Source organism: Rattus rattus, chromosome 17 (genome assembly GCF_011064425.1).
Source record: "Rattus rattus isolate New Zealand chromosome 17, Rrattus_CSIRO_v1, whole genome shotgun sequence".
NCBI lineage: Eukaryota > Metazoa > Chordata > Mammalia > Rodentia > Muridae > Rattus > Rattus rattus.
In genome coordinates this window covers 1,202,307-1,229,609 of record NC_046170.1, presented here as the reverse complement: position 1 = coordinate 1,229,609, position 27,303 = coordinate 1,202,307, and the positions used below count along the sequence as shown (strand labels likewise).

Sequence of the window (27,303 nt, the reverse complement as noted above, 5' to 3'; positions counted from 1 at the left end):
AGTCCGACAGTGTTTGTAGTCCCAATAGGAAACTGCTCAAGATTTCAGGGAACGAGCTTGGGTTCTTGACCCAGAGCTTGGACTTCACACTCCAAGCATTGAAAGGCTCTTGGAGGGCCCCAGTCCTTTGTCACAGCATAAGAAAGCAGGAGCAGGTGGACATCTTAGGTTTGGGCTTAGGGATTCAGCTCAAGTTAGCAGATTCATTCACCTGTGATATCTTAAAAACATGACCTTGACTCCTGTTCCCCACGTGACAACTTTTTACATCTGATGCCATTTAAAAAAGTCATGTCCCTTTGACCATGGTGGGGACACTGAGCAATGGGCTGAGGCCTGGTGAACTTTTTCCTAGCTGAGCTGAATTTATTTTTACTTCTTTACGCAGCTCAGAGGCTTTTCTGAACAAGCTGCTGTGCTGTGGGGCAGGGGGAAGGACTCTGTGTGTTAGAGGCTGAGAGGCCCCTGCCTCACCACTCCCTGCAGTCAAGTCAGAGAGACGCTTCCTGATCCTGCTAGGGGAAGAAAATCACCTGAGAAACTTCTGAAACACACCAGCCAGTGTCCAGCCCCTCAAGTCAGATGGCAGCAAGACCCCAAGAGCAACAGTTAAGAGCCTCCTGTGTCATCAGGGCTGGGGGCTGCTGGGTTAGAGCTGACAGGAGGAGGTTTGGCAGTATAGCCCGAAAGCTGGCTCTTCTGGCTAAAGGAATGCTGACTTGGAAGTTTTCAAAACTTCCCTTTCCGCTGCAGGCGGCTTCTGAAGCTCTCTCTTCTTCTGGTTAGATACTGAAGACAGAATGGCTTTGTGCTAACTCACTGCCTTGGCGTGATAATTACTGCCTTACACTAACAGGTGTCTCCTCAAGTCACTTACCCAACTTCTCTCTCTGCCTCATGGGTCACCCTCCCCGCTCCCCTCCTGGTCCCCACATACCTCTTGAACAAGGCAGGTACCCTGTGATCCAGGCTGGCCAGGGAAGGGACGAACATGAGGCCTGTGACCTCTGGCAGGTTCTCCTCCGGCTTCTGCTGCTTCAAGCCACAGGAAGCGTGAACGCACGTGCCGCACCACTGGAGCATGAGAAGTGGGAGCAGGGTGGGGTTGGCCCGGTGCCACACACACCTTCCGCTTGCCTCTGTGGGTCTGAATCCATGTCACATACAGAGAGCTCCTCCATCCCCAGTTCCGGAAATCCTGCCTTCCATCTTGCCCCCTCTTTTGGAAGGCAGTGCTGGGATTGAACCCAGGGCCCTGGAGGAGGCAAGCAGGCACTCACCAATGAGATACCCGACCCCAGTGCTTTTATATTTTGAGACAGGGTCCTGTCATTTAGATTGCAATCCTCCTGCCTTGACCTACATAGCTAAGATTATAGGTGTGCATTACCAAGCCCCCAAGCCCATCTTCATCCTTCTGTATCCCCTCTTATAGCACTTTTGAGGCCTATTTCATTAGTTTATGTATATACATCTGGATCCCCCAGAAAACAGGGCTGTCTTCACAAACTGCCCCAGGCTATATAGCCTCAGGGCTTCTGGTTAGTGCTCAAGGAGGTCAGAGAAGGCTTGAGGTCAGTCAGGAGACTGACTCACTTGCAGGACAGTCCTTCCCTGTTGCTTGTCCCCTAAGCGTGCAGCGACTTTGTTTTAGGGCCATGTCCTGGGAAAGTGGGGACACAGTATGAGCTGAGTCAATTGTCTGGCCTTGGGCAGGCCCTCAAACATTTGCTAAATCCCAATCTCCAATCAGCAGTCCCTGGAAACTTAGAAACCACCAGCTGAACGTGACACATCAGTATCTGTCCTCCAAGAGCAAAACATTGGCCCCCTGGCTGTGACCTAAGTTTTCGTCTTGAAATAAAAGAAGAAATAAAGGAAAAGCCCACCTTCATGTGGGCTATTCTGCCTGAGGCCATGTGAAACCCTGCTGTGAAGGAAATACACCAAACAGCAGAGAGAAACACTCTCACCTTTGAGAGCCACCTCCACAGGGCAGGGAGAGGAGAGACACAAAGTAACTTTTACCTGATGAGGGTCTCTAGTGATGGCTCCTGGTAGGTGAGTCACTTGGATGCATGACTTCCTAGGAGCTGAGGGAGAGGGAGCTGGTACCCCTGTTTTCCCTGTGGCAAAGTGTCTCAGAGCAGAGAGGAACTGAGCTCCCAGCCCTTTCCAGAGCCCTGCCACACTGTAGCTCTGTGGCATAGGATGTCCCCTACCAGCTCACGCTCTGCGTCCAGGGCTCTGCTCTCCAGAGTGCCTCACTCGACTGTGTCTCTTCTGTCGCTCACACCTCTCATGGGCAGCTCACGATTTCAAACGTGGATGGCTGCAGTTACCACCAAAGGGGCCGCATGGCACACAGCCAACCTTGGTTTAGAAATCGGTTTGCTTTAAAGTTTCTGAAAGCGCAGCCAGTCCATTTGCTCAAGGGCTCGTGGCAGGATCCCGTTCCGAGCGTGTGAATGACAGAGGCCGTGAGGAGGAAGCCTCCAGTGTGGCGCTGCTGGAGAAAGACACATGTAGGACAACTGAGAAGGAAGTTTCTGTCGATCTCCAGAGCAGTGGGGATGGCGCCCAACAGAGCTGCTGTGAAGCTCCCAGGCTCTGGGCCTCTCTCTCCAGCACTAGTTCATTTACTTCCAAGGGTTTTTATTGCTGAAACTTGGTCATTTCCAAGGAAAAGCTGAGCTGACGTTCACGATGGGCCAATAACACACCCCCCTTCTTTTTATAAAGACAAGGTCTTAGTTGGCCTTGGTCTCAACTCAAGTCATCCTCCTGTAAATGCTTCCCAAGTAGCTGGAACCACAGGTAGATTCAGAACTTTTCCATGAAAAAGGTAGACACTTCAAGAAACAGCTGCAGTAGTATTTCCTCTCTGTCTGGTTCCGCCCACTCGCCCACGTCCTTTCCAAGGCCACACACTGCCTTGCCACCCCACATTCAGTAGGTGCTGAGTCCAGAGGACATCATGAAGCCTTATAAGGGGTATGAGGCCGTGGGTACAGGGCAAGGCTCTAAGATCAGCCGACTGCCGCCAAGGGACCTGCTCAGCTGAGGGCCCCAGCAAGAGCCATGACCACCAATCTGTACTGCTGGTCATTCATCTATCCCCAGGCAGAACACCAGAGCCCAAACTCCACAAAAACACAGCAGGTACTGCCAATAAACCCCAGTCCCCAGGGCAGGCCCACCTTTCCTGACATCAGCCAACTCTCAATATGGACTCCCCAGTGCTTCCTGAAGGGCCTTGGCCCCAGAATGCCACCTGCTGCCTTTGTCATCGAATGCCCTTTATTGTCTACCAGTTTGAGTCTGATGTTCCCCAGCTGCCAAAGGGCTAGGTCTGAGGCTATTAATGACTTCAGAGCTGGAACAGAAGTCCTCTACTTAGGGAAGCGGGTGGCTGTGACTGGAGACCCACTAGGGGCCAGGTAGGCCTTAGGAGCCTTACATACAGGAGTGCAGGGGAGCTCCCTTACCCGAGGCGAGGAGAGGCACTTCTGTTACCTTCTGGGAGCCTCAGCTAGGGAGTTCCCATTCCACTGAAGAACGGAACAAAGGTAGCGCATGGTACAATGGGAGAATATTTACCGAATAGACAGGGGTGGAGTGAAAGAAGCGTCCTGAACAGAGCAAACACACAGGTTACTGCACGGAAAGGAACACACGAACACGCACTGACTCTCCTGCCATTCCCTCCCCACAAACACGAGTGACATCAGAAAGGTAAAGAGGAAAACAGAGAATCCGCCCACCACGTTCCCAGCAGAAGTTACATATTAAGTGAGAATTAACTGTGTCTTGCCTCTTTCCCCCTTCTATAAAGCATCGGAAAGCTCCTGATGGACAAACATCTGGCAGGTGACAGGAGAAAAGACCTCTGGGGTCCCCAGTTATCCCAGTCAACCTGCCTGAAGGCCAGTTACTGCTTTCTAATCTTGCTGCCATTTTTGCTACCTCTCAAGTGTGAATGGCAGCAAAGGAGGGGTATCCAAGCAGCAAAGAGCTCCTAGCAGCCCACCAGGCCCTCGGCCCCCAGGTAATGAGTGTCAGCAGATGCAGAGACAGAGGCACACCAGACAAACTGCAACTCATGCTGCCATCGCTCACTGCTTATCTTTAACCCAGAGGTGACTGTGTTCATTTGCTAAACCTGTCCCCAGTGAAGGAGGTCATACAATCTTTTGCTACTAAAAGGCTAGGCCGGGTCTTCTGGGACCCCAGAGGGCTACATTTACTTTGAAGCTAGACACCCTTTCTAGAGCTGCAGCCAGTCAGAGAATGTCACTAGCCAATGTTTTTACCTGCCTCGTGCCCCCCCCAAAACATGCTCAAAGGCAAAGGCAGCCAGGAACAATGTATGCCAGGAACAATGCAATGCTGGGTCTCTGCCCACACTACCCCTAAGTATGCAACAGTACTCAGTCTTGGGGACGTCACCCTGTAGCTTGTCAGTCAACCCCACTTTAGCATGCTCAGGGCAACATGCCAACCTGGGGGCTATTTGTGACATAGTATTCAGCAAGATCCAAGCATGAATGGCATGGACAGGAGTGGATTCATGGGAATCTGGCGAGATCCATGAAATAGCCAATGAACTGCAGACAGAGGCTCTGATGCCCAAGGAAGAACATGGGTGTGGATGGAGCCTAAGGCGGCAGGAGCTGGCACATTCAGCTAGGTCAACCTTGAGGGTTTGGACCAGGAGCATTTACTCAACTAGAATAGGCAGTTCTGAAATCCAAAGCTAGAACAAACTCACCCTTTGTTTTGTTATTTAAATCAGGTAGTGCAGGGAACTGTGGGAAGTCCCACAATTCTTTGGTTAGAATATCCTAAACCCTAGGACCTAAACTGACAGGGCTAAAGCATCATGAGCAGTAACCACAAAACTCCTTCCGCTCCAGTCTAAGTTTACATGGTGTAGGAGTGGGGTCCGCTTTCTGCCTCCGGTGTGAAGGAGCTTCCAGTCCCTCAGTGAACCTCCCAGCTCGGGAACTGCAAAACCAGAAGGCTTGCTCTATGAGGGTCCCCCAGTTCCACTTCACTGTTCACTTGAAGTTACCCAACTTTAGTTACGAGTTTACTTGGGAGCAGAAGGAAAGAAACTAAGGGAGAAAAAAAGGTGAAATCAAATCTCCAGGCCCCAAAAAGGTGCTCTCAACTCTTACCTCCCCTGTATGGTCCCCAGGAAGTTAATTATGAGCCTCCAACCCTGTCTGTTTCAAAACATCCTTGATTTGAAGACTAGAGTCTCAGCCCTGGAAAACGAGGCACTCTAGGAGCCATTTTCTTCTCATTTCTCCAGGTAAACAATGAAATCACAAAAAATGCAGGAGGAAAGGATTTAGTTCTCTGAACAAATGAGTGGAGAGATGGCTTAAGCTAATGATCTGCCAGAGTCATTCAGCCAATGGACATGCATGGCTTCCGGGAACAACAGAACCTGATGATGTCATGCCATGCAAACTCAGGTTGTTTCAGCTCTACACAGGCCCAGCAAGACACATGCAGCCACAGAGTCAGCTTGTAGAACAAGTGCTGTAATTTGCTTGTGGGAAGTTTGCCTCTTCTGGAACAGTACCTCACCCTTCCCACAAAGGTCTCCCCACACTACGTCTTAACCTGCTGGCCACTAACCTCACCACTGTGTGAGCAGCTGCTTTTCGTTCCTACTTGCTGTTGGTCTCGTTTGGTTTCTGGCGGACATGTGTACAGTTCTGTAAGCAGCCAGACTGCATGAAGGAAAGGAAAACTCACAACTGACTCTCTTGGAGAGAGGAAGAGACAAGCCAGAGGCCACAACCACCTCCAGCCTTCTTACATTGTGGGGAAGGAGCCAATTTAAGAAATACAGTCAGGGGGTTGGGGATTTAGCTCAGAGGTAGAGCGCTTGCCTAGCAAGCGTAAGGCCCTGGGTTCAGTCCTCAGCTCTGAGGGGAAAAAAAAAAAGAAAGAAAGAAAGTCGGTTAAGTGCCATGAAAGTCTGGAGTTCGCTCAGAACGTCCTATCAGCTCTGGGGGTGCATAAGTGAGGCAGACCTGGCTCAGACACATCTATAGGTCTTTCCTTCTGTGACTTCACAGTGAAGCTCAGTTTTGGGCTCCAACAACAAGATCAGACCAAAGAAGGAAGATAGAACATGACCTGGAGGACCCTCAAGTAATTCCCTTCATGGATCATGAAATCTATGTCCATTATTGATCTATTAAGCCCTTTCTCAAAGGACAAGATGTGGACATGACTATCCTGTGGTAAGAGATTTCTCCCTAGGAAAATCCTTTTGGGGGAACCCGTGGGAAAATGTGTTCCTGGAGAGCTGGCCTTGCTCAACTGGCTGACTCAGGAGCAGATGCTCATTTAGATCTTTCTGGTTTAGTTCAGGGCTATTGGTCCTGTGGGAGAAGTAGGGTCAGTAACAGACGACAACTACTGCTCAGGGACCAAATACCCAGAATGCAGATGCCAAATGGTTTCTGTGTGTGAAGCATGCAGAATGAGCCCACAAGCTTGCTTCTGTGAGTCTTGGAGGATCTAAGTAGATCAAGTGAGTGTCAAAGGGGAGATGTTTAAAAGGGCTTATGAGAGGGGAGTGTGGAGTCGGCCCTCGCAGGCTCACCCCACTGCACTGTGAGCTGGGTGCTTGCCCCTCTTCAGTCCTCGCAGGCTATGCCCATGCTGTGCTCCACCACTGGAACTGCAGGCCAGCAGACCGTCACCTGGAATCTTAGCTGAGGAATGAGGGGGTGGTTTGGGGCTGGATGACCTCAAAGGCCACTCAAGAGCACAGCAGCACTTGGTCCACCCGAGGCTGGCTTCACACTCGACTACACTTGTGAAAAAGCTGTGACTCTGCTGTACGAACTATGGTACCTGAGTGAACAGGAGTCCAAAGGCTGTGATTCCTTGCTCATGGTGGGTAACTTTTTAATCATTTAAAGTCACATTGGCCAAATTCATACACCTATGTAGCCTCTCATTCTCTGGCCCCAAAACTGTTGACAACATTTCCCAAGTACACACACACACACACACACACACACACACACACACCCCAAAACAAGAAAAAAACCTAAAATTTTAAAGGAAAAAAAAGGAAAAAATTTTTAAAAGAAATACAAATCAAAGAAATTTATTGGTATTGACAAAAATACATAATACAAAAAACAAAACACAACACAACAGAAACGAAACTGGAAACCCACACCAGCTGGCCACATGCCTAATAGACTGTGCAACCTCAGACCCCATCACACAGCGCTTAATTCATCAGGACCTCCATCTGCACCAGCCTGGCATTAGTGTCCCCAGACGTCCGGTACGGTATCATCCCAGCAAAGGTAATCAGGGCTCTGGCTTGACTTCGGAGTTGCTGAGAGAAAAGGGGTCAAGACAGGAAAACTGGTTAACGGTCAGGCCGGGGCGAGGCACCCACCTGGCTCTTCTATGCTGCGCACTCAGTGTGAGGAACGCCTCAGCCTCTACTGCCACACTGTTCCAGCTTCACGTCCCTTTAACAAAACTTGTCCAAAGGGGCCCCACCCACAGGGTGTCAAAGCTTCTGACTGAACAAACGCTGGAGACGGCCAGAAATCGGCCTCACCTCAACACACCTGGTGAGCTCTACACGCTGAAGCTTAGGTACCTACCTGCTCCAGTTTCCTGAGCCTCCCTTCCTCCTAGCTGACTCTGCTGGTCATCTCTGCAAGGACCTGAGTGCCCCACAGAGCCCTGGCAGTGCCACCCTGCAGGCTGTGTCCCTGCAATCCCAGCCACTTCCCATCCCTTCTGCCCATTCCCTCCTTCTCTCCCTCTAGGACACAGGGCACTTTCTTGAAAACACAGTATTTTATCAAATTCCTGGGTTGTAGGGGGTAAAAAGAGGGCCCTACAAATTTAAAAATCTTTCCAGTAACTGAAAAAAGAGAGCCCGATTTCCAAGTGATAAATTACTGAACACAGAAGAGAGAAGTTTAGGAGGGGGCAAAGTAGACTTGGTCCTGTCAGGTAGGTTGAGAGACAGGCTCTGGTGACTCTGGCTGCCCATTCTAAGATGAGCCCTCTCGCACTAGGGAGCAAGGAAGCGATCCAGATCATAGAGGAACGGCCATGCCACTCCTAAGTGCCTAAGGGTACAAGTGGACAGCACACAACCTCAGAGAGAGGAGGCATGATTGTCTAACATGTCCGATTCCTCCAAACAAGTTCAGTTAGCAGAAAATGCTCATAAAATCCCATGAAAATACTAGACTAGGCAGTTGGTTCTAGTGGCCAGCACACTGGCTCTCAACTTTCACATGCTAGGATCGAAACTTTAGTGCAAACTCTAGGGTCACTACTAGGTCCTCAAAGACCATTGATGCTTTCCACCTGAGATGTGAAATAAACTGTCACGTATATGGTGCCTTGAATGTCCTAACAAAAAGAAACCTTACTCTGTGATGAGAACCCTCATGGTATTTCTTTCAAGGTAAACAAAACCACCTAGGCTACCAGGCCGATTCAGTTTCCTTCAATGAGTTATGGAGAAAGTTAGGTAAAGGGATTTGGCAGTGCTTACACTGGAAACTGATGGCGGCTTTGATGGATAAGCTTCTACTCAGGGTCATCCATCTCCACCTCTCAGAGAAAGACAGAGAAGACTGGGCAAAAAGGCACACAACTTTAATCCCAGAACTTGGGAGGCAGTAGCATGCAGCTCTCTGTGAGTTCAAGGCCAACTTAGTCTACAGAGTGAATTTCAGGATAGCCCACACTATGTAGGGAGACACAGCCTCAAAAAGGAGGGGGAGGAGGAGGAGGAAGAGGAGGAATTGGAGGGGGAAGAAGATAAAGAGAAGGAGGAGGAGGAGTTGGAGGGGGAGGAAGATAAAGAGAAGGAGGAGGAGGAGGAGAAAGAGGAGGAGGAAGAGGAAAATACAGAGTGGTAGGCTATGTATGGAGCAACGGTTCTCCCTTGCGGTGCTGGGATGGGATGTGAGAAGCCATGCACACTATGCTAGTGTTCTACTACACTGCGCTCAGAAGGTCTGCGGAAAGGGCTCCTCCCTCCAGGGAGGAGGCTGGCCATAGCACATCCTGCAGGGTCCCACTGACCTATAAAAACACACAACTGCTCAGAGGTTCCTTTGCCACAGAGTCCCTGGCAAGGGGTCGGTCCAGTGAGGCCAAGGGGTAGGTTGCATGAATGGGCTATCAATGGTACATTCAGGATACAGGCTCTAGACTCCCCAGGGGCAGTTACATCTGGTGTCCCAATGGACCAGCACAGTGGCTCTCAACTTTCACAGGGGTTGCATACAGATATCCTGCATATCAGATATTTATACTAAAATTCATAACTAGCAAAATTACAGCTGTAAAGTAGCAGCAAAAATTATTTTATGGTTGGGGTCACCACAGCATAAGGAACACTAAGGTTGAGAACCACTGGCCCACTGGATCACTTCCATGGAGCACTCCCAGGCACTGTTCCCTACTCACAGTACAAGTTCTATCAGGGACAGTGCCTAAGGGTACAAGTGGACAGCACACAACCTCAGAGAGAGGAGGCATGATTGTCTAACATGCTCGGTTCCCCCAAACAAGTTCAGTTAGCAGAAAATGCTCATAAAATCCCATGAAAATACTAGACTAGGCAGTTGGTTCTAGTGGCACAAACATGTAATCCTAATATTCAGGAAGCTAAGGCAATAGAACCAGGAGTTCAAGACCAGCCTGGCTGACTGAGACCTTGTCTCCAAAAACTGTAAAACATAGCTACTAAGGCAATTTAAACAAACTTTGTCCCCCCAGTCCCAAAACAACAATGACAACAAAAAGCCAGTGACTGTTCTGCCTCTTGGCTTAAATGGATCAAAGCAACGGGGTATATGCTGTTGAGTCCCAGGATCCAAACCACTAGACTACCTAGCATAGGAACTGATGGAAGCCCCACAGGAAGCCATACCCAGACTCCCAATCCTTTGAGGAACCAGCCCTAGCACAAACAAGTGTTCCCTATGTCAGGTCGTATTAAAGAATGTACTAATCAGAAAAGTAGAACACAGTATTGTTGAAAGTGCTCACCTCTGCGCAAGACTCAGTAACCTTGCAGTTAAAATGAACAGAAAATCCCATGGACCCAATAACAAATCAACATTATTTCCACCCCATCCACCCCTAGTTTGAGAGCAGCAGCAACCCCACTATTTGACTTCTCCCAGGAGCTTCCTGTGTAAGGTTTACACTAGTGCTAGGTTCCAAAGTAAAGAGTGATTAGGTTCACATGGTCAAAGAGGACTAGGAAATGGGATTCCAAACCAGCAAGGGATTCTCAGCAATATTTCTCAGGAATGCTGGGATCTTACAGAGTCACGGTCTTCGATGACTCGCTGGGGCCTGGTTGCTGAAGATGGGCTTGTTCCCTTGAGCCTCTTAAACTGTGTGAACAGGATGTTCATGGTGGCGAGAAGAACTTCCGAGAGGTTGTGCCTGATCTACAGAGAAAAACACCTAGAATAAGGGAAAGGGCCCAGTCCCCAGAGGGAGCAACAGGTGGAGAGAGCATGGCCTCTGCCTGGTCATGCTTCATCCCACAGCTGCCAATGGAGAACTACAATCAAAAGGGAACATCGTGATGTCCCTGGTGGCATCCTGATGTCCAGAGTGTCAGCAAACTGGAGCTGCTGCCCACTGGTCCTTCTCCCCGCTCCCTTACGTACTCTGGTGGAGCATCATGCCAAAGTACAGGCAGCACCTGGAGCCCGGAGGCTCCGCTGCCAGCATAAGGGGACCAAAGTGTCTGCGTTTAGTGTAACGGCTCCCCAGGTCCCTGACGCTTCCCACTGCCTCAGGCCTGTCTACCTGTCTCCACTAGCCCTTCACGGGGAAGTGTACAGGGAGAGCTTGGTATACTACGTTAGCCTATGATGCAGTAAACCTTGTATCTAGGGCAAGGTAGGAAGCAGAACAGAAACAATGGCGGATAGCAGGCTCCTCTCCTTGGGTGGAGGGTGGTTGGTAATATCTCTCACTGAACCTTCAGCTTCGCATTCTGGATGGCAACCCCACTCCCAGCCCTGGTGCCAAGGTTACGGAGATGTGCTGCCATGCCTAACGTTTATACTCCCTACTGCTGGACAGGCAGTGGGCACCCACACTCAGACCCTTCCTTCTTCCTGCCATCACCTTATCAGTGAGCCACCTGCCTGCTCCAGCTTTTTATTTTAACGTATTCTGAGAGGTCTAACTACAGTAGCCACCTAGACTGGATTTTTCTAGAATGGGTCCAATTTCAGCTTTCTTAGTGGTCTGTGCGTTCATACAATAGGTTCTTGGAGAAAAAGGGTTCTGGTTGGCCTGTGAGTTTGGCTTAATTCTCTCTCTGTCCATGTATACCAGAGGATATTTTAGCACTTAAGTATTTCTACAGGGTGCATGAGATACACCCCATGATTTACACCCCACCTCCCCAAGGTCTGCCTCAGTATATAGAGTGGAGAGCAAATGAGGAAGACATCTTCTGTGAGCTTCCACACATACCCACACATATGTGCTCATGCACATGGGAACATATATACAGAATTCTGAAATGAAAAAAGAGAAAGACTCACTTCATCACTGAAGTTTCTGAAGGCAGCCACCCTTTCTTCCATACTTTCCTGATTCAGAGGCACCAGCTTCAAGCGGTCGATAATCTGTTTCAGACAAGGCATCACCAGCCATATGATACAGCATTATTGCAACTCCCCGCCCCCCCAAAAAAATGGTCAGCTTGTTCAAAACAACAGAAAATGCTAATCTTCCTGTACAGAAAGCTTTGATCCTGATAGTGGCACGTCTTTAGCTCCAGCACGAGGGAGGCAGAGGCAGGTGGATCTCTGTGAGTTCGAGGCCAGCCTAGTTTGCAGAGTGAGTTTCAGGACAGCCAGGGCTACATAGAGAAACCCTGTCTCAAAGAACCAACATCAAAAAAACAAAAAACAAAACAAAACAAACAAACAAAAAAAACCCCCCAAAACAAAAAAAACCCAAACTCCAAAACAAAAGCTTTGATCCTAACTTATTACTAACTTCATTTTTATAATTTCTAGACCCAATTCTAAAATTCTGAGATTTCTTTCAGAAGCATGTTTCTATATTAAATGGGACAGAAAAAAAAGAAAAGTGCTTGGGGGCAGTGGTGGTAGGGGGTGGGGTGGGGACAGAAATCTTTAGATCCTCAGGATCACACCTGTCTTCGTCATTTAACAGCATGTTGGCGGTAACTTCAAACACCCTTGCAGACACTTACATCGAAGGCTCTGTCAATATGACCACTGTGGTATTCGTCAAAAAAGGTGATCAGGTCCAAGAGGAGATAGAACGTAGAGTCCACAAACTTATTTGCACTTATTCCCTGAGCCCTGTACCTGAAAGACAAGAGAGAGGGGTGCTGAGGGGGGCAAGAGTGGAGAGGGATTTCCACAGAATCCTAACCTGAATACATCAGCCTCCTGAGCTCTCTGGACGGGCACGGGGGAAAGTGGCAAACTGTTCATTTTGACGTTGTGAAGGGCTGACCACTGTAGATCTGGCAATACTCTACCCCACACGTTCTAAGAAAAGCATGCTTTTCTAACCTCTGCCATCAGTTCTGCAGCCAAGTCTTTAGGAAGGAGAAGAAGACCCCGTGGGCTAAAGAGCCTGAAGGCTAATGCTGAGGAGCACTGCTTATGTGAGAGGCCTCGCTGGCTAAAGGGTGTCCTGTGTTGTTACAGGAAAGCTTCTCAAACCCAGTCTCCTCTGGAGTTAAACAGTCTGAGAACTCAGGAGCTTTACTGGGGAGCAAGGTAGACTCTGTGACAGTGTGTACAGAACCAGGGGCGCCCCACCCCACCCCCACCATCACTGAAAGGCACTCTGAAAGGTGAGTCAGTGTAACCTCTGGACGCTGTCTGTGTGCCTAGTGAAGCTCAACACAGCAGGGTGGACACAGTGGCCTGACCCCTTGGGCTCCTCTGAGCAGGCCCTGGCCTTACCGCTCTGCAATGGAGAGGGCCATGTTCTTCAGCCTTTCCTTGTTAGACTGTGGGGCGCTGATCTGTGGGACCACAGGGCTCAGCAGCTTGTTCATCAGCTCCAGCACCTTGTCCGCATTCTGTTTACATTTTTAAGATTAAGGAAACAATCAACAAAAGGACAAAGTAATTAAGCAAAATAAAACCAGCAACCTTCTGGGGTGATGAACGGAAGGAACTGTTCTGTGTCCTGAGACGGAGCTGTGTGGACACAGCTGTGGACAGCTCATCCAGTGCGTGCCTGCCTACCACTTGGATATTTTCCTATGTCCTAAGTAGACCTCAACACATTTTTAAATTAGGAAATCAATCTTTTTAAGATTTGTTTATTTTATTTATATGAGTACACTGTAGGTGTCTTCAGACACACCGGAAGAGGGCATTGGATCCCATCACAGATGGTTGTGAGGCACTATGTGGTTACTGGGGATTGAATTCAGGACCTCTGAAGAGCAGTCAGTGCTCTTGACCACTGAGCCATCTCTCCGGCCCTAGGAAATCTTTCTTAAGTTAAAAAAGATTCACTTACTTTATGTGCATGGTTTTTTTTTTTTTTTTTTTGGTTTTTTTTTTCGGAGCTGGGGACCGAACCCAGGGCCTTGCACTTCCTAGGCAAGCGCTCTCCCACTGAGCTAAATCCCCAACCCCTATGTGCATGTTTTATGCCGGCACGTACGTATATACACCATGCACATGCCTGGTGCTTGCAGAGGCAGAAAAGGTGTCAGAGCCTCTGGAACTGGAGCTATGGGGGGTTGTGAGCTACCGTGTGGGTGCTGGAAACCAAACCCCAATTCTTTGGAAGAGCATCATGAGCCACCTCTCCAGCCCCAGACGCCCTTCTTTTTACAGCACCTAAGTCATCAGAGTTTATCACATGCTCTTAGGAGACCACTTTAACCCAGGCTCTTGGACTACACATTGCTGGCCACTACCACAGGGAACCAAGGTGGCTTTGACAATGTACAGGAGAGTCTTTCATGATGCTGTTATTTGGCCATAGATACTTTTTGGGCGGTTAGCATTCTGTAAAATGGGAGCTTCACCTGGCTGAACTATTAACATGGCAGAGAAAATGTTTCAGCAGGGACAGTGATAACAAGACAGAGCTGAAAAGCCTGAGCATTTATGGCAAAGGCCAGCAGAGCCCAAGCACAAAGAAGGGTGGTGAAAAGGGCATTTACCTTGGCAAGGTCATAAAGCTTGGCTGCTTCTTCAAATAGTCCTTTATTTTCTGCCACGGAAGCAACTTTGTTGATAATAGGCTTTGTGTCACTGGTAAACTTATCTATGACTCCAGGCTGACAAGACAAATATCAAGGGGGAAGGAAAGACTCAACATCCAGCAGCAACTGTGTTACGGAGCACTTGAACTGGAAACACTTGGCCCGGCCAGATTCGGGCTCTCCCGAAGACATAGGGCCCACACCATGACCACAGAATGAAAGACAGGACACATTTAATGGAAGTACTATGGAGTCGGCTATGGCACGTTAGTGATTTCTGAAAGATTTCCAAAAATGACTAAGAGTAGCTGAATTGTTAGCGATTCCTAATTTGCTGGCAAGCAGGAAGCTATGAGGAAATACCTTCAAGATTTTAGATTTGCTTTCTATGACAGATGCTGACCAAATATACAGGAAGTAGTGGTGAGGACTTTGGAAAAAAGTCTCCATCACCATTCATCAGTAGGCACATGACCAGGAGAGTCTGATAAGCCCCAGGACACAGAGAGGAGGAACAACACTGTGCTTAGCCAGGCTAATGCTCCTTCAGGGCTGGACCTGTCCCTCAAAGAAATCTGTTCAGATTCCAGTTGTGTGGTCTTCAAGAAAATAAGTAGCCACTTTCATTTCTGCTTCTTCATTTGGGAAACCAAATCTAATGGTTGTCATTTTGTGGGTGACTGTCCTAATGCATAAGAAAGTGCACAAAGCTCTGGCACACTGCCCAAGATGAAGGGCTACCATATCAGTACCTTCAGGCCCTCGTCTGGGCTGCTAGGCCAAACCATGCAGTTTACAAAGGAAATAAGTGCTTCAAGCACACAGGGGACCCAGGGTTAGAACTGAGCCCTGGCACGAGGCTTCTGCCCTTCTCTTATGCTGTCCCATGGCATGGCAAGTCCTAGAGGAGCCACTGAGGCTCCTGGGAGATGGCATTTCTGGGGTTGGCGGGAGTTCTGAGTTTTGAGAGAGGTGAAGTGCATTTCTAATTTTTCCATCTGGAGAGAGTAGACATAGTAAGCACAGATTTTTCTTCATGTTTTCTGAGTCAAAAATATAGCTATCTCAGCTTTAAGAAAAATGGCAGGCACATTTTGAACATATGAAAACACTAATTACAAATGTATAAATTTTAAAGAAAGAAAAATGTGTGTCAGACTAAGGCTATCAGTTGGGCTTACAATTGCACCCTTCTAAATGTTACAATTACTGTATCCAGATGTGAATCCTACAGTGTAATTATATTCTGACAATCAAGGGCACATATAACCTACCTTTCTACTTCCGTCATTCTCTAGCTTCCCAAGAATCATATCAAACTGTGGGGAAAAAAGGTTTACTCAGCTTACTGGTCAAGGAAATGAACATAACACACAATTCCTTAGGGACAAGGCAGAGGAGAGATCTCACACAACCAGAACACAGCGAGACTGAGATCAATACTGTCACTGTTAGAAACCAAAGCAAGCCCCGCCCCGTCTCCCCCTCGAGCCCATGTACAACACATTCACACAGAGTAGGACGAGAGCACACTGAAAATTCCAGCCAGGATGACAAGAGTGCTGACCTACCTCTCGACTTTCTATCACAAGCTCACTCACACAGCGCAGAAACATGTTTTCTCCTTGACTGTCTTTCTCATCCCTACAAAAGCAAAGAAGTAGCTTGGGCGATTTGCGGTACGGATGCAGACAGTGTCTCTAACAGTCATTGTCAGGATGGAGAAATAAAAGCTAGCCAAGTAAAAAGGCAAAAGCAGGTTTCACCTGAGGAAGTAAAAGTACTGCAGGGCTTCTCTTGGGTCCGTGGACTCAAACTTGCGGGTGTAGAGCATGAGTAGACGCACAAAGTTCAGCCGTCGCATGCAGGGAGGGTCACCAGGCTCGTGGCTGACTGCACATGGGAATGGAAGAGTCCCTCAGCCCTTGCAACCCAGGACCCATGGAAATCAAATGTACAGGCCAACAAGTGTGATTTCTGCAGTGCATTCCGCATTTTCCAGTGTGACCTCACCACTGTCCCTCACTTTCCTTTGTACAGACGGTAGAGGAGTATGTCTCTATGGCGAACGGCCAGCATGATGGCCTTTATAGGAAATGACTATGTACCTGACCATCATGGCTCATGTACTGGGGAGAATGTGCTGACCCAGTCACTCACATTTACCTGTTTCTCTACCTGCCTCTCCTACCAGGGTAGGCAAGGAGATAGGTGACTAGCTGGTGTTTCCAAGGTCTTTAAAGCTTCCAGATCCCTAATGAACATCATACTCATGACTCCTGGCTATGGCCTTGCCTGGCCATAACGCTAGTGCCTGGAATCACCCTTTAACATTCCAGGAAATGCCAAGGGGTTACAACAAGCATTCTAACACTAATAGAAAATCTCAAGTACCTACAATGCTCTAAGATGACCAAAATCCAGAGTGGTTGCCATTTTACCACTGTAATCAAAGGGGATGGTGTGCTGTGGTCGCATCAATGCCAGCTAAGACCTAAATACTCACGGAGCTGAGCACTCTGCCCAGAGGACTTTAAAAGCAGCTTTAGCTCAAACAGCACCAGGGCCACATGGACAGCATGGCAGCGCAGCCGCTCCATGCGGAAGAGAAAGGCAATGGCAGCTTCAAACTGTGCAGTCAGGAACAGAACTTGGAAGTAGAGGAAGGGCTGCTGATTCACCGTGAAATGGGACTCGCCTGCAGGAGAGAAGGCAAAACCTACTCAGAAGGAAGCTGTCTCCAGCGTCTGACCCTGGGTATCTACTGGCCTTGCTGGTGAGAGAAAGCAGCAACACGAGCCTAAGGGACCCTGGGCACACTAAACTACATGAAAGATGACCTGAAGCCAGGCATGGTGGCCCAGACCTCTAACACTTTTAGTCACAGCAACAGAAAGACAGAGACAGGCGGATCTCTGTGGATTCAAGGCCATTTCTGACGTACAAACTGAGATCCACAACAGCCAGAGAAAAACATTGGCTTAAAATAAACAAAGCAACAAGACCCAGTTCCTCTACTTCTCTGGGCCTCATTCATGGTTGGCAAGCGGGGTTCTGTTACAAACATCTAAGCTGCTTGCATTAGAGAGAGAGAAACAGTTAGAGATGTTGAAGTGACAGAGGCAGAAACTGCCAAGCTGAGGTACAGTTGGAGTCACCGAACCCTGAGCTCAGCAGCAGCTGTAGTCACCGAGCCTGCACTGAGGGCAAAGGGAGAGCTACTCCTCTCTGTAATCGAATGTGACTAGCAAGATCTACGAGGGAGCAACTGAGACCTCATTCACATCTCTCCCAAGCACGAACTAGGACCATGTTTATGGTCTATGACCATGGAAGCCACACGTTTCTTTTTTCTTTTGGCGGGGCCAGAGAGCAAACTCAAGGTCTCTGGAATGTCAGGCAAATACTTCGGTCCTGAGCTACAGCCCCGGACCCTTTTATTCTTATTCTGAGACCAAAAAAATGTCAAACTCACTCTGTAGCCTAGGCTGGCCTTGAACTCAGGATATTCCTGCCTCAGTCTCCCAAGTATCCAAGTGATGTATATGTCTCAATGCATAATGGTCTGTGCCTGATTGAAAATGGTAAGCCCCAAAAGAAGATGGCAATCGTCCAGGGTCTTACCATAGTCTTCTAGCAGCTGCTTCTGGAACTGTGAGAGAGTGAGCCTGTCTTGTGGTGAGCTGGTGCCGTCATCATCGAAACACACCTGGTTCAGCTAAAGCCCCAAAGGAAACAAACGCATTGGTACAAACTACATCCTCACCACATGCAGAGCTGTCTGCCCAGAGGCTGAGCTCTGTGCTGTGATCTGGAGGCTGCACAGCACACTGTGGTTCTGGGTTGACTTGTGTGTTAGTAGAGCATGACTGAGACCCTAGATGCCATCCCGAGCAATACAAAAGGGGAAGGGAAGTGGGGGAAGAGGAGGGAAGGAAAGAAGGAAAAGAAAGCTAACTGTAGTTATTAGCTGAAAATCACACAATAAAAAAATAGGGCCAACTAGACACAAAACCCACTGGCCCTGTCTTGAACCCCACACAAACGTCATGCATTATGAGGGCAGAGTATAGAGAACTTGGGCAGCCACAGGACACTGTGCCTACTTTTAACCACAGGTAGTCCTCAGTCTTGTCTGCTACTTCGCTCTGGTTGTCGGTGATGTCGCATCTCCCAATGATACAGTACACAGCTCGCTTGTAGGGGTCTGTGTTGTTCCTGAGGGCTCTGCGGTAGTGAAGCCGGAGTTTGTTCTCAGTAGCTGGAGACAATCTGAAGACACAGAGAGACACAGACTCAGCAAAGACTCAAAGGTGGAGTGCAAGCGTGCCCAGAACACTCTGGAAGCTCTCCTTCATCCTTCATCCTGAGCGCAGGGCCTGCCTGCCTCATCCACCACGTTCACCGACGTCTAACTACTAGCACCACATGCTTTGGCCCGTCAGTCTTCTCAAGTCCTGAGACCTCCTTGGGAAGATGGGGAATGCTACGGGTCAGTATTCTACCCTACTCCAGCATTCCTCCAGCAGTGACAGAGCAGTTTATGTTTATCTGAATGCACATATGTGTGCAGTAAAGGATAGAGGCAGAGGTGCTATTTTTCTGATATAGTATGTCTTACTGGTCTGGAGCTTGCCAATTAGGTTAGGCTGACTTGCCAGAGTCCCAGAAATCCTTCTTTCTTCATCTCATCATGCGGAGATCACAAGCTAGTGCTACCATGCCTAACAAGGTTCTGGAATTGAACTCAGGTTTGCACAGCAAGCACTTTTACCCACTGAGATTGCTCTCCAACCTCCTCTCCTCCTTCAACTGTCATAAGCCCTTGGGTCCCCACCTTCCCTTATTCACATGGGATCACCTCCCAAATAATGGACTTGCACCCAAATCTTTGGCTCAGGATCTCCTTCTGAGTTGGGTGCTAATGCTGTCCCCACCCCAGTGGTGATCAAACAGGGCTCCGTGCATGCTGGACAAGCAGAGGCTCTACTTCTGATCTAATCTTTAGCCCTAACCCTACTTTAATCTATATGAGCGAATCTGAGACAACCTCTTCAAGTGACAGTATTACCCCTTGAATATTTGCTTTCCCAGGACCCACTGGAGTGAGCATCACATTTCCTCTATAAGTGCATACATACAACTGGGCTTGGGTAGGAACGTGAGTCCAATTACATAAGTGCAATCCCAACTCTGCTTAGCAGGCCCTTAGTTCAGGAAAGCTTCTCAGGGCCGTGGTAAACATCCCAATGCTAACTTCACACGGACTAAATTCTAGCTCTAACTTGAGTCACGAAGCATAAAGCACACACATCCACACGGACTGAACAAAGCAAGTGACTTAACACAAAAAGTCTCATTCTATTTCAGTTATTATTTTAGTGGTTTTGGAGACAAGGTGTTAAAATGTAGTCTAGGCTACCTTTGAACTCACAAACTGATGTGTCAGACTCCTGACTGCCGGGATTACAGACACACATCAACACTTTTGGCCAAAAAGTTGTATTTTACAAAGCAATCAATTTGAGCCTAGAGAGTGTTCCACACAGTGCTCCACTGACAGGAAACTCACTAAATGCAGTCTACGACTGCAGCAAAGCACGACACTCACTGTACCTTCTATCCTTGCTGTTCATGTATTCCTGGAACCAGGTTTTAAATTCCCCCAGCTGGTGCTGGGCTCGACTGACGACTTGTGATGCAGCAAGCAGGTCTCCACAGCGCATGCAGTAATAGATTAACGCCCAGACTGGATGGCCTTCTACCTCTCCATCCTAAAAGACAAAATGCACAGTCAAATAAGAGCTAACCAACCCCTTTCTGATGTGTGGACACCCAGCTAAGGCATTTAATTCCCACCATAACCCCATGAGTTAAGAGCCACCGACTGTATCCTACTCCCTGTGTTTTGCAAACACACTAAGTTGTCCAGGGAAAACTGGGAGTGGCAATGTAGTATGGATCTGGAGTTACTAAGATGCGAACAGAGCCTACCTGTGTGTTCTCTCTTAGCCAGCAATGATGGGATCTCCTTCTTTATTTTGACAAAATATAGAAGGGCTAAAGATGTCACTGACCAATGAGAGCCACTCATCCACTTGAGTTTATAAAACTGCTACTGAACCTCCCTTGTTCCTCTAAATGTTTGATGTCTGGATATCAAGATCTGCAGGGTGACTGTCTCACCCTCCCAACAATGCAAGCACCCACCCACTTACTACTCCATGTAGCAGGCCTGGACTTGTCCTGTGCTTCATCAATTCTTTCAGAACTCTTGTTACTCCCTTGTAGCAGAAGCTTCACAGACTTGACATCACATGGTGTCACATGCCCTCTTCAACACATTTAAGCTATTCAAGTCCAAAAGCTCAGCCTTGGCACTCACAGCTTTTCTCTACCAGCTAACCCAAAACATGCTAAGCCCTATCACATGCCTACCCACTCCAGATACGTGGCTTTCTCTGTTGTGTGCCCACACTGTTCTCCCCTCCTGGAACAGCCTTCTAGAGTCCCACTGAGGGTGAACCCCTGCTCTTTAAGAGTAAGTATGATCTTTTATAAAGGTAGTATCTTTTATATTCCCAAACTTTTGGCACAAAGCTCCAGTTTAGCTTGTACATTCTATCAGACATTAAAATAATCCCCCAGTTGCAAGGCACCTTAGGCAGAAGGACTAAATCACACCCAATGCCATTCTTTCAGTTGTTTGGCTTTAAACTTCTGACATATTCCTCACTTTGCCTCTTACACCCACATGTAAGTTTCTGAGAGTCCTTAAAGTTTAACTTTAAAACTCATCTGAGAGCTGATGTTGACCCCCTCTCCTGTCTCTATTCAGGATTCCTGCATGACTGATTTTCAAAGGGTCCCACGTGAGCACCACCCTCTCATCTCTGGCCTTTTTACCACATAGAACTGCTTTCAACTAAGAATGCCTAAGACCAGCCAGTGGCTCCGGAATGTGTCAGAGCACGCAGAGGTTTCTAGTACCTGAAGTCCTGGTGAGGGAGCTGGCAGCTTAATGTTTAGAAAACTGCGAACCAGCTGGTAAGTCCCAGGCACACCGCCCAGCTGTGCCTGATGCAGGTTTCCAAAGACAGTCACAAGGGTGTAATTTTTATAACTGGAAAAATGTTAAAAGAAAAAATTGGCAAAGGTTGACAACATGTATTATACACATCTATGTCCATGTTCAGAACACCAAACTATGAATTCTATAGGTCAGGGCTGATTTTAAATTTCACACAGAAGGGGAAACACATATGCAAAGAAGCAAATTCTATCCATATCATTGTGTAGTTTTTATTACAGATAGCCCAAAGAATTCCTAGGAGAATGCAGCTCAGGAGTTCACCTACTTTAATAGTAGAGCTCATGGCTCTAATGGGTTTGCTTTTTAAAAAACAAAACTTCTTGTTTTAAAGAATTTGAAATCATTATCCATGAAAAGTCAGAATTGTCCAGTGATTCCATCTTGGCGTTTGCCTAGATTACCAGGTTCTGATATTTGTGCGCCTTCTCTCTCTCCATTTCCTACCCCACACCCAGACACACATAGGAACGTGGTCTTGTTTATTCCCAGAAGCATTTAAGATGTTCTGAAAAGAGAGTTACCTGACCTACCGACATTTCAGCCACGTGACTCATGAGAGCCAGGACATTTCCTACCTAACCCAATACCATCGTGACACCCGGAAATCGAATATGAACAACCTACCATCCAAAGCACGAGCCTTGCCAAGTTTTATAACAATGGACCTGACCTGACTGCTATGGTCATATTCACAATCCACCCAGCACCACTTCTGTTTGAGACAGGGTCTTACTCTGTAGTCCCGGTAGTTCTGAAACTATGGGAGGGGGGCACTTTGTATTCATAGTGATCCTTCTGCCTCAGCCTCCCGAGTGCTAGAATTACAGATGTGAACTACAGGACCCAATAGTTTGTTTTCTTTCTAAATCCCAGACTCAATGTATAAAAACCAAGGGAAGAAACTGCTCCCACTTTCAGCCCTTGAGTCCAGGGAGTTATCTTACCTTTCTGCCTTTCATGATACCCACCTGTTCAGAGAACCAAGAAAAGCTGTCTGACAGAATGCCTCACAACTACATCATTTCTATGTGATTCAGCTCAGGCTTAAGTTGTCACCCAGTAACTAACTCTTCGTACACAGTGAGGGTCTTACAATGAGAGTCTGATACTGGCAGCTACTACATATGGTTCTCTTGGCTACCAAGCACTGACCAGAAGACTCTTCTCCTAGTACTCAAGAAACAATCTGTGTCTGTGTGGCTATTCTGTTCACTGTCAACGTTTAAATTTACCTAACACTTTTAACTCCCATTGGCAGTCCGTGTTGAACCATTATTACAGCGGTGACTACAGAATGCTATCATTCCAGTGTCACTTCCCTACTTCCTACCATGTTTCTTTTTAAGTGCTTCTAGTCCAGTGTGAGTCCATACTATAGTCAGAACCTTCTAAACATGTTCTGTTGAGAACATAACTGACTGCCTAAAGGTCAGGCAAAGATGTGTAATGCCAAGTTAGATGCTGTGAGCATGTGAGGTGAGAAAGGGGGAAAAGACGGTGAATCCAAAGGCCAATTTCAGAGAACAAATTATAAAATTTGATGCAGTTAGTAATAATGGTTTTCAAGAATTAAAAATGAACTATGCAAAACTACACACACACACACACACACACACACACACACACACACACACACACACACATATCATAACTGTACAAAAAATTAAACTAAATACTCATGACCAAAGAGGGAGGAAGCTACAAAGAGGCAAAAGGAGCCTCTGGGTGTGAGGAATAGCGACCTCTCTTCCTTTCTGTAGGTCTTCTTTTCATCACTTTCCAAAATTTCTATAAAAAAAAGCATGTATAACGGAAAAGAAGCACAAGGTAATTTAATAAATGCATTCCCTCCGCACAGTAAGTATTTAAATGCACAAGAAGAGAGAACAGAATTCTATGCAGTAGCCAGAACAAACAGATGCTCACTACCACCTCTTCCAACTTGCAACAAGACTTGTATGCTGGCAAGAGCCTAAATTAAAGAGTCCTAAACTCCTGAGGACCACAACAAACATACCATACCTCCAGCCTTGGAACGTGGAAGGGACAAACCAAGCCTGTATTCTCTCAACATCTTTGGCCTGATATCTAAAAGCATATATGGAATAGGTCTGCTTTACCATCTGGTATATTATGTAACTTGAAACACTGTGTATACTGTCAGCAGAAAAGCATCTGCAGAATGTAACCCTGAGACAGCTATTATAAACAGGTGACAAGGAGAGTCGAAAGGATGCTGTCGGAGGGTAATGCTACTCAAGAGATGGAGAAAGGGCTTTAGTAACTGGGCAGGTTACTTCAAGAGAGCTCTAAAAGTCCAGTTAGAGAATGGGCAATGGAAAAATAAACTCTGGGCTGGAGAAATGGATCAGCTGTTAAGAGTACTTGTTGCTCTTACAGAGGACCTAGGTGGGGTTCCCAGCACCCACATGGTGGCTCACTACCGTCTGTAACTCCATACGGTTACAGCCTCACTGTACCAACCTCACTGGCACCAGACATACATGTGGTGCACATACATAATTGCAGGAAGAACACTCATACACACAAATAAATACATTTACAAAGTTCAACACAAAGTAGAATAAACAATAAACTGGGATCATAAACAATGGAACGCAGCCTGGTGGCTGAAGCACCAGTTTAATGATTAGGTTTATCAGAAAAAGCATTTTTAAATTTTTTTTAGTTTAATTTTTAATTCCTTAAGATTTTTATATGGTATAAAATTTTCTAACTAAAAATGAACAGATGTTACTTGAGTAGGGAGTTCTTATACTTGACAATCAATACAGCCAAACTTCCATCACAAAAGTTTAGCCAATGAGGCCGGAGAGATGGCTTATCAATTGAGAGCACTGACTGCTCTTCCAGAGGACTTGAGGTTCAATTCCAGCACCCACATAAAGGCTGGCTCACAAGTGTCTTTAACCCCAATCCTAGGAGATCCAACGCCCTCATCTTGCCCCCGTGCACCCTGTACACTTGTGGGATATGCAGCAAAACCAACCATAAAAATAAAACTGCAAACTAAAGTGAAAACAGTCTAGCCAAAGTCTGAAGAATTACTTATAAAGCCTTTACATACAGAGAGACTAGAGAAACTAAACAACAACCCCATTTTACAGCTCCAGATTTCTTGTAACAGGAATGGAGACTAGTGAGGGTGAATTTCATGTCGCTAAGGTGTAATTAGAGTGATATTTGATATGAAAACCAGTTCCCTGCAGCATCAAGTCTGACTTCCCTCAGGGAACTTCCTAATGAAGTATTATTTTGTTGACGAAGAGCAACTATGCTGCACGGCAGATGCAGAGACTCTGAAAAGGGCGCAACTCAGCTAGTACACTCAACCAAGCTTTCTCCTCTCAGGCCAGCAGGGTGACACCCAGCACCCCGTCTCTGTTTACAGTCTGTTGCGCACGCCTGACCGTCCCTGCTAGGATTCCGCAGTCTTTCACAAAGACAATGAATGGTGCTGGCCCTAATGATGAAGTGGACAATAGGGTACGAGTAACCACCATCAAACCTGTCAACAACCAACCCTGACTAGTGAGGGGATGGCAAGAAAGCCCAGGCACAAAGCACTGACTCGGGGGTTAACTGGGCAGAGCCAGGAAAGGTAAAGCTACAGGGGCCGTGCTAAGGTTTCTACGTCATTCACTGCAGGAGTGAGTTAAAAAGCTGTAAGAAAACAAAGGAAGCTGAGGACTGAATGCTGAATCCCATAAGGAAACCGGGATGATGACCTAAGTCGTCATGATGTAATCAGCACGTCACTACGTTAAATGATGGGAAGCAGAGAAATAAGAGAGATGCCAACAGTATCCCCTCACCACCCTTCCCACGTACTGTTTCATCAATTACAGAACAGTCTGGTAGAAAAGTGTTCTGACAACAGAATTAGCTCAGCTCCAGTCAGTTTAAAGTACTCCAGGTGTAACACACTCAATCTCAGAACTACACAGGACTGAGAAACAGGTGACTAGGGAAGGTAAAAGCTGGCCCCCACCACCAGACACACAGACACACAGACAGACAGACACACACACACACACACACACACACACACACAGAGAGAGAGAGAGAGAGAGAGAGAGAGAGAGAGAGAGAGAGAGCTGCCTTTACCTCTCTGCTCAAGGTATCCCAAGGCCTGCTTGACAAAATCCATGCGCACCTCCACACTGCTTCGGCTCTTCAGGGGGTCAGTTGCCGGTGTCAGTACCACATCTGTCATTTGTTTTACCATGGCCCACATGTCAGAAATGCTCTGCACATAGAGAGGTTGTGTATGACAATGCTGGAAGAGTGGAGGCGTTACCTGGCTCTGACTGCGATGGCAGGCAGAATGAGGAAGGGTTGAAGGTTTATGTCTGAGATGCCCCTTGCTCAGTACAGAAGATGGGCCTCTGCCTTGGCAATCGTAAGGCTCTGAGCATTGATGAGTATCTCTTCCCTGCCTGGAGCTGGCTTTCAGAGCAACTACCATGGCAGGCCTGGCAGAAGCACCTCAATGATTAAAGGTACATGAAAGTAAGAAGAGCTGAGCCTCAGGGGGTCACCCGTTAAGAGTGAGTGAATGCATTTCTAATTACCCAGAGCTCTAGGAATTTAAACACAAGTCCTTACAAGGTTATTTAAGTTTCTTAAGGCTTAAAATAAGAGGTTAACCTAAATAACAAGGTTTTGTCCTCCCAGAGGCTCTCTGGGCTGCCACCATAGCCCACTTTATCAGTGAATGCCACAACCTCCTATTCTCCCTCCCACTCCTCCTCATGAGCTTCCAGGAAAGAGCCTTTTCTTTGTGTTCCTTCCCCAGAAACATGTTTTCTGGCCCCTTGGCAACACTCTAAAGATAGAACCAGAGAAAAGCACCGCAGTAGGGAGAAGTCGGTTCTCATGGCTCCTCGCTCAGAGGTGAACGCTGCAGAATGAATACCGAGCAAAGGTGACCAGTGAGTCCCACTTCTGTCTTCTGTTTGTATTGCCTTTTATTCTACTACTGGGGAAAGCACCCTCTGAAAAACAAACCTGTGCACGGGTACCTCTGTGCTGGCCTCCCTCTTCTGCCTTCCCTCCAGCACCTTCCAATGCACCCACCTCCACCCACCCACTGCTGCCCTTCCTAAACGAGAAAGCTGGCCAGGGAATTAAGAGGGTGAGGATAATAAAAATTGGGGGAAGGGATTCAAAAGGAAAATGGGTTAAGTTCAAAGAGATGGCACAAACTATGCCCTCTGCCATCGGCTGTCCTTGAAGAGTGTGCTGGTACCTGAGAAGAGAAAATGGGTAAGCGGCCAAACAGAACTCAGGACCTCTTGCCACTGACTAATCCATCAGGGCCTTTTGAGGACATCTTTTTTAAAAGTCACCACAAAAAAACAAAACAAAACAAAACAAAACAAAACAAAAAAAACCAACCAAACAAAAAAAACCCAAAACCAAAAAACAACAACAACAAAAAAATCCAAATTTATATAAAACACTGGAAAAAACAATGTCATCTCTTAGAACAGTCACTCTTAGAATACTGCAGTCAGTCAGTAAGGTGCTGAGCCCTCCTGAACACTGAATGTGGATGTCTACCGAGGTTAGGTCTGGGCACTACCTTGTCATCCAGCTCTGCGACAGAGGCACACAGGTCCACCAGGTTGGGCTGTAGGTGTCCACTCACGATCTTCTCATTATAGATGTAGATCTGAAATAAGGAAACAGCATGGGCTACTTTCATTTCTTTTTAAGATCTGAAGTCATTCTGAAGCCAGCCAGTGGTCAATAGAGGCGTATGCTGTCCTTCCCTTCATCAGAGTGCCTAATCGTCCGCAAGGCCGGGTCTCCAGCTGTGGCCAGCACATTAAAGCTAACCACTAGCCCAGCCTTACGGAGCAAGACAGCGGAGGACAGAGAGGCCAGGAGCAAAATGGGAAGATGGCAC

At 47.4% G+C, this 27,303-nt stretch overlaps 1 protein-coding gene across 1 annotated transcript in view; it reads right to left on the bottom strand.

Annotated features, from left to right (window-relative positions):
* Positions 1-7,112: 7,112 nt before the first annotated feature.
* The window catches only part of Nup93 (nucleoporin 93), a 103,062-nt gene continuing 82,871 nt past the window's right edge, over positions 7,113-27,303 (bottom strand). Inside the window, exons 7-22 of the mRNA XM_032888116.1 lie at positions 26,977-27,066; positions 25,501-25,638; positions 21,266-21,400; positions 19,892-20,049; positions 18,382-18,547; positions 17,900-17,993; positions 16,782-16,973; positions 16,042-16,168; positions 15,847-15,919; positions 15,550-15,594; positions 14,234-14,350; positions 13,011-13,129; positions 12,284-12,401; positions 11,604-11,687; positions 10,359-10,487; positions 7,113-7,381 (exon numbers count right to left, since the gene is read on the bottom strand). Of these exons, the coding sequence (XP_032744007.1) occupies positions 7,271-7,381; positions 10,359-10,487; positions 11,604-11,687; positions 12,284-12,401; positions 13,011-13,129; positions 14,234-14,350; positions 15,550-15,594; positions 15,847-15,919; positions 16,042-16,168; positions 16,782-16,973; positions 17,900-17,993; positions 18,382-18,547; positions 19,892-20,049; positions 21,266-21,400; positions 25,501-25,638; positions 26,977-27,066 (1,896 nt within the window). The 3' untranslated portion in view covers positions 7,113-7,270. The remainder of the gene's footprint in view (positions 7,382-10,358; positions 10,488-11,603; positions 11,688-12,283; positions 12,402-13,010; positions 13,130-14,233; positions 14,351-15,549; positions 15,595-15,846; positions 15,920-16,041; positions 16,169-16,781; positions 16,974-17,899; positions 17,994-18,381; positions 18,548-19,891; positions 20,050-21,265; positions 21,401-25,500; positions 25,639-26,976; positions 27,067-27,303) is intronic.